The sequence below is a fragment of the Capsicum annuum genome, chromosome 4, assembly GCF_002878395.1.
Source record: "Capsicum annuum cultivar UCD-10X-F1 chromosome 4, UCD10Xv1.1, whole genome shotgun sequence".
NCBI lineage: Eukaryota > Viridiplantae > Streptophyta > Magnoliopsida > Solanales > Solanaceae > Capsicum > Capsicum annuum.
In genome coordinates, this window is record NC_061114.1 from 184,159,917 (window position 1) to 184,172,763 (window position 12,847).

Below are 12,847 nucleotides of genomic sequence, written 5' to 3' on the forward strand. Positions count from 1 at the left end.
GAAGTTAGTGAGTTGTTAGTTAGTTTCCAAAATTTTAGCAAGTTAGATAGTGTTGCAGATTATTAGCTAGTCAATAAAAATTTAGAATTTTCAGTTTATTCTGAGCCTATTTATAGGCATGTCTCTTTACTTTCATATGTAATCAGAAAAAAAGAAATCACTGCAGTATTTTCTTCTCTTCGTTTTGTTTCTGTCCAGCTATTGATTTAGATTCTTTTTTTCCTTTCCAACAAATCTGGTATCAGAGCCCGATTTCTTTTTGAAATGGAAGTGAATCATGAGGTTTCACAACCACTCATGTCAATTTTTACTGGTGAAAAGTATGAGTTTTGGAGTATCAAAATGAAAACTCTTTTCAAATCACAAGGAGTTTGGGAGCTGGTGCAAGTAGACTTTGTGGATCAAGCAGGCTCTGACGAGGAGGCAGAAAAATTAAAAGGGATAAAAAAGAATGACGCCAAAGCATTGTTACTGATTCAACAAGCAGTCCATGACACAATTTTTGCAAGAATTGCAGAAGCAACTACATCTTCGGAGGCATGGAAGATTTTGAAGAAGGAATTTCAAGGTTCAGCCAGGATGATTACGGTAAAATTGCAGACTTATCGTCATGACTTTGAAACTCTTTTTATGAAAAGTAATGAATCTGTTCAGACTTATTTGTCTAGAGTTTCTTCTCTTGTTAATCAAATAAAGTCTTATGGTGAAGATATATCTGAGGAAACTATTGTAGCAAAAGTTTTAAGGAGTCTTACTCCAAAGTTTGAACATATTGCTGCGATAGAGGAATCTCATAACTTATCTGATTATACTTTTGTTGAACTAATAAGTTCTTTGCAAGCTCATGAAGTGAGGATCCTAAGGTCACATGAGAAAAATGAAGAGAAGGCATTTCAGGTGAAGGGGGAGTCCACTCCTAAAAAGGATAAGTTTGAAAACTTTGCAAATCGTGGCCAAGGCAGAGATGGCTTTCGAGGAAGAGGTCGTGGAAGAGGCCAAGAAAGGAGTAAGGATAGAGGAGGATCAAATGAAGAGAAGCATAACAGAACGTTTCTACGTAACTACTGCAGAAAACCAGGTCATAAAGAAGCTTATTGCTGGCAAAAGCAAAAGGATGAAAATAGCCAAGCAAGCTTTGCGGAGATAAATGATGGTGAAAGTAAGTTGTTCATGAACCTTTATTGTGAAAAAAGACTCCTAACTATGCTTGATTTTTGGACAGTGGATGTTCCAACCATATGTTTGGAACAATATCTTTGTTCAAGGAGCTCGATAAGTTCAAAAAGTCAGACGTAAGGCTAGGAGACAACAAGAAGATTCAGGTTGAAGGCAGAGGTACTATTAGCATCATGACTAGCCAAGGTAATGCTAACATTTTAGAAGATGTGATGTTTCTTCCTAGTCTATCTCATATTTACTTAGCATAGGACAATTAATGATTAGCGGATACTCGATTTCTTTGACGATGGTGTTTGCACTATAAAAAATAAGAAATTTGGGAAAACCATTGCTAAAGTTCCAATGACTAACAATAAAATGTTTCCTTTAGAAGTTTCAATGGTCGAGAAATGTGCGATTGTAGCTACTGGTGATAATGAAACTAGACTATGGCATCTACGTTATGGGCATTTAAATGTTAATGGGTTAAAGTTATTGATTAAAAAGGAAATGGTTTTTGGATTGCCAAAAGTTGAGAATCTTGATTTTTGTGAAAGTTGTGTTTATGGAAAACAAAGTAAAAAGGTTTTTCCTATAGGAAAGTCTTGGAGAGCTTCTGTTCGTCTTGAGTTAGTTCATGCAAATTTGTGCGGTCCAATGAGTGTTGAGTCCTTAGGGGGAAGTCGATACTTTTTACTTTTTACAGATGACTATAGTCGTATGAGTTAGATATATTTCTTGAAATTTAAATCTGAAACATTTGGCAATTTCAAGAAATTTAAATCTTTTGTTGAGAGGCAAAGTGGATGTAGGCTCAAAACTCTTTGGACAAATAGAGGTGGTGAGTTTATTTCTAAAGAATTCAGTTCCTTTTGTGAAGAAAATAAAATACATCGGGAGCTCACAACACCTTTTACATCAGAGCAGAATGGTGTAGCCGAACGAAAGAATCGCACAATTGTTGAGATGGGCAGAAGAATGATGGAAGGGAGAAGTTTACCAAAATGTTTTTGGGCTGAAGCTGTTGCCACTACGGTCTATTTTCTGAATATTTCCCTCACCAAGGTTGTGAATAATCAAACACCATATGAAGCTTGGAGAGGTAACAAGCCCAAGGTAAGCCATTAACGTGTCTTTGGTTGTATAGCTTATGTGTTCATAAAGTCACAAGATCGACATAAGCTTGATGAAAAATGAGAAAAATGTATCTTTGTTGGATAAAGTACACAATCCAAGGCTTATAAGTTATATAATCCAGTGAGTGGCAAAATTACGGTCAATAGAAATGTTGTGTTTAATGAAGATTCAAGATGGAACTTTAATTCTAAAAATGAATGTTCAAATATTCAATTATTGCCTTCTGACAATATTGTTGACCAAGAGTATATAGCAGATCATAGTTTGGCAGATCCTGGTTTGGCAGGTCTATCGACTACCTCATGAGTTGCACCACCAACTTCTCCAATATTAAAAGAAACTTCAGCTAAGCCAACTCTATTAAGAAGATCAACAAGGGATAGAAAACCAAATCCCAACTATGCTGACAGTACATCTTGTACTTTTGCTTTACTTGTTTCAGATCCTATTTTCTTTAAAGATGCTAAAAGAGAGGATAAATGGTGCAAAGCTATGGAGGAAGAGCTGTTAGCTATTCAAAAGAATCAGACTTGAGACTTGGTAAATTTGCCCAAAGGAAAGAAGACTATTAGGCTCAAATGGGTGTTTAGAACCAAATATCATGCAGATGGCAGCATTCAAAAACACAAGGCAAGGCTTGTTACAAAGGGTTATTCTCAACAACAAGGTGTTGACTTCGACGAAACTTTTTCTCCTATTGCCTGCTTTGAAACTGTGAGAACCTTTTTAGCCTTGGCTGTAAAATTAAATTAGTCAGTGTACCAATTTGATGTTAAATCCGCCTTTTTAAATGGTGATTTGGAAGAGGAAGTTTATGTCTCACAACCTAAAGGTTTTGTAGTAAATGGTAAAGAAGATAAGGTTTAGAGGTTAGAAAAGGCACTTTATGGCTTGAAGCAAGCGCCACGAGCATGGTACTTCAAAATTGATTCTTATTTCCAGGAGAGTGGCTTTGAAGGGGGTAACAATGAGCCTACTCTTTATATAAAAAGAGGAGGTGAAAATGATTTTCTAGTTGTATGTCTTTATGTAGACGATATGATATATATGGGTTCAAGTGAGTCCATTGTCACTGAATTTAAAGACTGCATGATGAAGAATTTTGATATGTCTGATTTGGGAATGTTGCATTACTTTCTTGGTCTTGAGGTGAAATAGGAAGTTGATGGCATATTTCTTTCACAAAGAAAGGATACAATGGATCTTTTGAAAAGGTTCAATATGGTAAATTGTAATGTTGCTGCTACTCCGATGAATATCAATGAAAAGTTATGTCGTGATGATGGTTCTGAAATAGCAAATGCAACTTACTTTAAAAGTCTGGTTGGTGGTTTGAACTACTTGTCTCATACAAGACCAGACATTGCTTTCTCCGTCGGTGTCGTATCCAGATTTATGCACAATCCAGGCAAGCTTCATCTTGGAGCTGCAAAGAGAATACTTAGATATATCGCTGGGACATCAAATCATGGAATTTGGTATTCTAAGGTAACAAGCTTCACATTAACTGATTTTACTGATAGTGACTATGCAGGCAACATTGATGACAGAAATAACACCTCTGATTTCTTGTTTAATCTTGGATCTGGAGCAATTTCATGGAGTTCAAAGAAGTAGGAAGTGGTGGCCTTATCAACTTCAGAGGCTGAGTATATTGTAACAACTTTTGCAGCTTGTCAAGCAGTTTGGTTAAGGAGACTTGTTGCAGATTTTAATCAGAAACAGCTGGTCCGACTAAGATTTTTTGTGACAATAGATCTGCCATTGCAATGACGAAGAAGCCAGCTTTCCACAGTAGAACAAAGCACATAGATGTTCGCTATCACTATTCGAAATCTTGTTTCTAATGGAGAAATTACTTTGAAGTCTTGTGATACAACTGAGCAAGCAACAGACATCTTCACCAAATCACTTCCGCAAGCAAAGCATGAGTTCTTTAAAGGTCAACTTGGAGTTTGCAGTTTTGAATCAAGGGGGAGTGTTGAGAAATGATTCAAAAAGATTCTTGACCAAGTCTTCAAGAAGTTAGTGAGTTATTACTTAGTTTCCTATATTCTAGCAAGTTAGATAGTGCTGCAGATTATTAGCTAGTTAATAAATTAGTGGTGAACCTAAAGTTCAGAATTTTCAGTTTATTGTGAGCCTATTTATAGACATGTCTCTTTACTTTCATATGTAATCAGAAAAAAAGAAATCACTGCAGTATTTTCTTCTCTTTGCTATGTTTCTGTCCAGCTATTCATTTAGCTTCTTTTTTTCCTTTCCAACAATTAAGCACCTAAGCCTGACAATTATACTAAATTTAACATATAATGAGCAAAAAGAGAACAATTAACTTCGCTAACACATTTAAGAAATCACACTAATTCAGAATAAAAAAACAAACATATAAAACACAAATTTTAACTAGTAACATGGGAAATGGTAAATGATAGTAATAATAACATGTATCTACAAAGAAAGAGATAACCTAGCAAAAGGGAAAGAGGCACTAGACTTCTAGATGAAATATGTAATAATCTATTGTCACTTCTCTTATTTGGACAGAGTTGTAGTCACACCGTAAGGCTCCAAATGCGCTCCCGAGTACATGTGAAATAAGAGAGAAGGATAAGGATTAGTAAATGTATCTGGTAATGGGAATACACAAAACGCATTTCCATCACATCGACAATATTAAAACTCCATATAAAGTGCATGAAAGATTCAAACTCTTTCAACAGAGCATACCCACGCCTAATCATAAAATGTCATTTACTAATATATTTAACTAACTGAAACCAAATGCAGTGAAAGAATAGTAATGGAAGCCAAACATTATTTGCAAATGCTATTAGGGAGTTTAGAGCTTAGATTCAATCTTAACGGGAACTAAACTCTTCATAAAACGTCCAAAGCACTTAATCTGCAAGACTAAAGTTTCCAAAAATATTTTGTGTTTAGAATCAATATATATTAAAATAAAATTTGATTTAAACAATGAGAGAAACAGCCATGACGGTAGTGCAAAACATGATGAACAAGACCTACACAAATTGCTATTTCTCTAGTTGACCTTTTACACTGTATACCATCTTGCAAGCGAATCGAACCCAAGTCCATCAAAGGCCAAATATATCTCTAAAAATCTTACTATCTGCTCTAGATGGCTACACAGCCAATTCATATTCACGTTAAAGGTAGTTCTTTCCCACAAAAATAGTAGCAACAAAAGAGAGCAGCCCACCCACCGATTTGTTTTAAGATATTCACCCGGAGAAAACAAGGATGAGGCAACTATGAAGAACACTCGATGAACTAACATACGCTTTTAAGGCGAAGAGAAAAGGTAATGAAAATGATAAGACACCCTATCAAGGATTTCACTAGCCTCACGTTCGCACCTAAAAAAAATCTGAAACTGTGATACCTTGAGAATGACCAAGAATTCAAGTTCTATGCTTGTATTGTATCGGACGTAAACAACCATAAACACAACATCTGGAAACAAAGCCATTTCCTTGTTCAACTTCCGGAGAACATGGAGCATTACTAACGTAATCTCAGAGAAGAAATAAATACATTGAACATGGTAGAAACAGAGAATGGAAAAATAAAGGGTTTAACATTATTTTACAACAGCAGTTAGACAGTGCCAGGAAAACATTAGAAGTGGTGCAAGCAAAAATAGCACTGAACCAGGACAATGAGCAATTATATGTCCAGGAGAAGGAAGCATTGGTAGATATGGAGAAATGGAGTAGAATAGAAGAATAGGTGATGAGGAAAAAATCCAAAGCTTCATGGATTCAGAGTGGTGATTCAAACACAAAATACTTCCAAGTGGAAAATGAGAACAAGTATTAATACCATCACTTCAGTACATAGTGAGACAGGGGTCAAGCTAACAATACCTGAGGACATAGAAGCTGAGTTTATTATATTCTTCTCCAATCTGATGGGGCAAGAAGGGGATATACACCCTTGTCCAGATACCAGGTAATTCAGGAGGGATATTGTCTTACCAGGGAACAACAGATGTGTTTAATTAAGCAGGTAACAACTGAGGAGATACAGGATGCAATAAAGCAGATGCCAAAGGAGAAAGCTCCTGGAGTGGATAGTTTTCCCATTGAATTCTTCACCACCTATTGGGAGGAGGTACAAAATGATCTTTTAAATGCAGTTTTTCACTTTTTCAACAGTGGTGACATGGATAAAAGATTCAATTGTACTGTTATCACTTTGATCCCAAAAATACCCTCCCCTACTCCTGTAAAGGATTACAGACCTAGTGCCTACTGCACAACTGTGTATAAGATAATCACTAAGGTGCTTACTAGAAGATTGAAGAACGTGATAGGGAATTTGATTGGAGATGCACAGTCAGCCTTTATAGAAGGGTGCATTCCAGATAACATCACATTTGCCCATGAATTGTTCAAAGGCTATAACAAGAAGGGCATATCCCCTAGATGTATCCTAAAAGTAAACATCAGGAAAGCATATGATTCACTAGATTGGTCTTTTTTAAAGAGGCTATTGATGGACATGGGATTTCCTAGTAAATTTGTAGGATGGATAATGGCATGTATCAGCACTCTCCTATTCCTTAACACTTAATGGTGGCCTCACTAAATCATTCCAAGGCAAGAGGAGGTATAAGGCAAGGTGACCCAATGTCACCTTACCTATTTGTTCTTGTTATGGAGTACTTGAATAGGTTACTGAAACAGATGAGCAGGAACAAGAATTTCAACTTCCATCCTAGATGAAAGAAGGTGGGGGCTATACATGTTTGTTTCGGTGATGACTTACTAATGTTCTGCAAAGCTGAGATAGGGTCCATTAGACTCCTAAATCAGACGTTCAGGAAATTCTCCCAGGTGTCAGGACTGCACTGCAGGTGAATGTTGATAAAAGTTCACTATATTTGGCTGGCATATCGGAGAGGCTGAAGAATGAAATACTTGAGGAAACAGGTTATACTGCTGGAACCTTCCCATTCAGGTACTTGGGTATACCTCTTGCTGCTAGGAAGCTATCCATAGCACAATGCTAGCCATTGGTTGAGAAGATAACATCTAAAATCACTTGCTGGTCTGCAAGATTGCTAAGTTATGCAGGCAGACTTCAACTAATTAAGGCAATGATTTTTGGGATGCAGACATGCTGGGCATCAAGTGTTTTTGATCCCCCAAAAAAGTATTAAAAGGTATTGAAACTATTTGTCGAACTTTCTTGTGGACTGGAAGGAATAAAATCTCTAAAAAAGCACTAGTCTCATGGGAGAAAGTATGCTTACCACAGAGTGCAGGGGACCTAGATGTAATCAACCTATACCTGTGGAATAAAGCTGCAATAGCAAAGCATCTATGGGCAATAACAAAGAAAAAAGACTGTCTATGGATTAAATGGCTTCACACTTTCTATATAAAGCAACAGGACCTGGACCATATGTCCCTACCTCAGAATGTTTCTTGGTTAGTAAGGAAGATTTTGAACACCAGGAAATTGATAATGGAGTCACAACAACTGCAGGGACCCTTATTGGATAGGTTAATACTAATGCAGAAAGGAGAGAAATTCAACATCAAAAAAATGTACTTAATCCAGATGCCTCATTATCCTAGAGTGTCTTGGAAGAAACTGATCTTACAGGCTCACATACAACCGAGTCACAAATTTAATTTGTGGCTAGCTTTACAGAATAGATTAGCAACAGTGGAGAGTGGAGAGACTGCAGAAGATAGGCATCCATGTTCCAAAATCATGTATCTTCTTTGGGGCAGCAGATGAATTGTTTGACCACCTATTCTTTGAATGCAATATCACAAAGGACATCCGGAGAAGAGTGCTTAGGTGGATGAGACAGACAAGAACTATTGGAAGCTGGAATTCAGAGGTACAATGGGTGATGATAGGTTTGAAGGCTGAAGCAGGATTCCGGGAACTAGTTGCAGCAGCTTTCAGTAAGATGATTTACGCCATATGGACTGCCAGGAATAACCTCAGATTCCAGAAGAAACCGTATTCAAGTGATCACATCTGTAGAGACATAGCATTACATATACATACAAAAGGGAATTATGTAATTAAGTGGCTGGCACAAGTACTTCCAGAATCTTAATTCATATCGTTGTTGTACTTGGAGATATCTAGTATAATGTATGTAAGAGAATAGCAATAGGAAGTGAGAGGTGATTGGTCAGCAATTACCTGGCTTTGTAATGATCATTTTGGTGAAATGAAAATCTGTTTACCAAAAAACATTATTTCACATGTTCAAACATGACGCAAACAACACGTCAAAACAAACGAGAAAATTGAGACAAGACGATGATCATAACTTGCGAAAAACATACAGCCATGTTAAATGAGATGAGCATCTATAAGTATCGAAAAAATTAAAATAGATGACAGAAAAAAGAGCAAGGTGAAACAAAGACGGATTGACATAATCAGCTTAAAACAGCTCCATCCTTTTTTTTATTTAAGCACCAAAAACCTCCCAAAATGTGTCAATGACTCCAATTCATAAAAACAACAAGAAAAATGAAAAAAAAAATTCACTGGTCAGTAGAATCATGAGAAAACCTTTCCATATTTTCACAAACTTATATTTTTGATAACAAATCAAAACCGGGAATCAACCATACATATTTACTCAATATAGGCTTCAAACAAAATCATATCCACGAAATTGATTCGGAGACAAAAGACAACACCATCGTGGACGACTTGAATCCAAGAATACATCACATATTCACTTACTTGCTAATTTGTACGTTTTATACATGAACTATATGAACAAAAATCAGAAGCAACGAAAAAACAACAATAACAAAAATTCAAGAATAGAATAAAAACACATACAAATAAATCAAAAGAGATAAAAGAAAAACAAAAGAGATGAAAAATGAAATTAAAGAGAGTCAAATTTGCATCTTTTTCGGGCCAGCGAATTAGGGAGTTTCTCGTCAGAAATTCGAACTCGTGCTTAGACTTACCCTCGAACTTGAAAATCAGACGAAAAATAGTGGAAGTACTAGTATGAACTTGCTTTTGCTAATTTACTAACTTCTTTTAGTGATTCTTGCTTCTTGCTGCCGAAAAATGAGCCAATTTTAGAGGCTCAACGGCTATCAATAGAGACTTCAATAATTCAAATTTTGAATTCTTGGAAAGCCCCAAATCTCAGAGAGAAACAGAGGGGCGAAATTGGAAGAAGAAAGAGATAATAGATAAATACATGGAAAATAAATATAAAAAATACATAGAATTTCTAAATAAAAATATACAAAAACTACTAAGGCTAAAACAAACAACTACAAAATATTATAACAAAACCAATTTTAAAAGATGGATCATTTAGATTATCTTAAAGTTTTAATCTTATATATACTTAAAAACATAGAAATTATAGATATTAAGAAAATAATATTAGATAAAGTAATAGATTACGAAATTGAAACTACAAATTGTCTGGAACAGTTATACAAAGAAATTTACCCAGAAGAATACTATTCAGATTAAAAAATGTTAGAATATATTAGAAAAACTAGAGAAAATCAAGAAAATCTAAATAATGAAATTAATTATAGAAACCGAATTAGAAAAATAATGGAAAATCTAAAGGAAAAATTAATATGGATAAGAAAAACCTTAGAAAATTTAGATAAAAGTACATGTGATAGTTTATATAATTTAAAAAACTCACTACGAGAAGAACAACACAAGATAATAAATAATATTGAAAATCTAGAATTAGATATACATTACAGCACAGATAGAATAAATTATTATACAGAAATTTGTAACTCTGCAATTACTACGGGATAAAATAATTAATGAATATATCTTACGAAAAAAGTAAATCATTAAAAGATACTGAAACAAAATTTAAAAAATATCCACGCACAAATAAAAATAGATTCACTAGAAACCTAATAAATCTATTTAAACTATTAAATCCGCGCACCCCCCTACAAATTTTTCCACCTTTTTCAAAAGTGGCAGAGGATATTAAGAGCTTTGTAGCTCTGTCTTGAGAAGACAATAGTTATGGGAGAGAGGAGTGAACTGACGGTGCGAAAAAAACATAGAAAAGTGGAGTTGAAAGGCTACAACCACCGGAACTTGCCATTATCCGGTGGTTAGAGAATTGATGTTGTTCAATATCAACGTGAAGAAGAAAAGGATTTAGGGGTTTTTAATTGATGGTTAGACAAATTGGACCTTTGGGTCGGGTCTTGGTATTTTAAGTTGGGCTGGGCGTATTTTGTTGTTTGGCTTTATATTTTGAGGTATTGGGCTGGTATTTTTGCTGAAAAGCAAAGAATAAATGGCCCAAGAGAATTAAGTGTTTAAGAAAAATCTAATTTTCTTCACTCATTTTCAATTAAGTAATTTAACAATGCTTTTTTTGTTCTTATTAGTTTTCATAATGTACATATTATATATATAAATTCACACAAACATAACTATATTTAGAAAATATTATAACGATACAACAAAATTCGTTCAGAATTAAAAGTAAAAGTTAATATATATATATATATATATATATATATATATATATATATGTATGTATATGTATATATCGAAGGATAAAAATATTAAAAATAAAAAAGTAAGAGAAAATTATTCCATTTGTGCCAAAATTACTGAAACAAATATGAAAGATAAAAAAAAACGTCACTTTTTATAAGGTATTCAGGACTAAAAAGCATAGAAAAATTAATTATATGAAAAAGAGAGTCAAAATTGGGTGTCAACAATTTATCCCGCTTAGACCAAAGAAGATTAAAAAGTCTTTGAGCAAAGACGTTGACATAAACTAATTTTGTCTGGACTGGTAAACTAGGACGGTTCTGGGAAGGCTACACCAAAAAGGTGGAATGGTGAAGCTAGAATTGACATGATTGTAATTATAAATTTCACCGAATCTTGATTTCTAAATCGCTTACATATATCAGGTTCCGCGAGAATCAGGTTGATGTAGTTCAAAAGTTATGTTATGCTAAAATTTTAAGATTATTTTTGTCTCAGCTTTAGATTTATGATGACACTAGAATATAAGAACATACTTGGGAATAGATTTAGAGTTATGATAGAACTTGCGAAAATTGAGTCGAGTCGAGCTCATGAATCGTCGACGTTGCTAGGGATGCTTGACATTCCACTAGCTTTGCCCTAGTTTGCAGCTAAGAAATGGTTTCTTGTTATGCTATATCTCCTCTTTCTGCATATAAGTTTTTCTTCCTTCCAAGTCTTGATAGAAAATTTAGCAAATAAAGCATAAAATTGTTACAAGAAGATCATAAGATAAATGCATCTATTAATTCCCTAGATGTGATTAGTCAAATATGTGGTATTATTAGAAGTAACAACTTCAAATTATATGTTTGCAAAATTCATCAAACTAAGTAGAAATATCAGTAAAATGAAGGCTTAATAATAATAATAATAAAATGTATAATTGAACTTGATTTTTCAAGAAATCAAAAAATGGCATGCTTTGTTTAATTTAAATAAATAAATAAATTAATAAATAATAATTAAGGCTTTACTAGATGTTTAATTGGAGGCAAGTAAGCATAAATATTCAATTGAAAGCAGGTATACGTATAAAATATCTTATTAGAGGGCAGACCATCCCACTATGTCGTATTTTAGGATGGACAAATTCAAAATGCCAATATGTCCAATTTTAGGGAAGATAGACCCAATGTTTCATCAAACTAAAAAGCAGTGCTTAGTAAAAGGCAAATGAGTAATTAAACTTGATTTTTAAAGGAATTGTAAAGATAGCATACAGTGCATATCTAAGTAATTAAATAATAAATGCATTGTGAAATGTTCAATCACAGGCAAGCGAGCATAAATATTCAATTAAAGGAAAACATGCATAATGTCTTATAAGAGGGCAGACTAACCCAATAATATCTTATTTTTAGGGTGGATGAACCCAACATATCCTATTTTAAGGTGGATGAACCCAACATCTCCTATTTTAGGGTGGACATACACATAGCATCTTCTTTTATGGTGGATGAACCCAATATATTTTATTTTAGGGTGGACAGACCCCACAGTATCCTATTTTAGGATGGACGGACCCAATGTATCTTATTTTAGGGTGGACAAACCCCATATATATTTCAAATTTATGAATATTAATCCAGTGCAGAGAGCTTGATGCAATTTTTTTCTAGTCAAAAATTTATGTAGTACCTTTGCAGTAGGGGAAAATTTTAATGCGATGCCTTTGTGATAGCAAATATTAATGATTCAATGCCACATTAATGACTATTTATAATTTAGTAGCCGTAATTTGGGATATGCTCTTCAGTGAATTTTGCTGTGAGGAAGCTCCTACACTCAAAGAGGACTGTAAGTTTTAAAATTTATCATATTGTATTTGCATCATTTTGCATTGCTTTTCTTGTTCTTTGACATGAGTTATCCTTTAAGAATAATCAACATCTGCATTACTCAAAGAAAAATTATTAGTATAAAAGAAAATGATTGCCTTGTGTTGATCCATAAAGTTTTGACTTTAAACATACTA

At 34.2% G+C, this 12,847-nt stretch overlaps 1 protein-coding gene across 1 annotated transcript; it reads left to right on the plus strand.

Moving 5' to 3' along the window:
• The first annotated feature begins 264 nt into the window (after positions 1-264).
• Positions 265-2,829, plus strand: LOC107856406. Its single transcript, XM_016701424.1, has 5 exons — positions 265-1,159; positions 1,550-1,776; positions 1,933-2,274; positions 2,395-2,581; positions 2,738-2,829. The coding sequence occupies exons 1-5, from the start codon at positions 265-267 to the stop codon at positions 2,827-2,829; spliced, it is 1,743 nt and encodes a 580-aa protein (XP_016556910.1).
• The last annotated feature ends 10,018 nt before the right edge of the window (positions 2,830-12,847 follow it).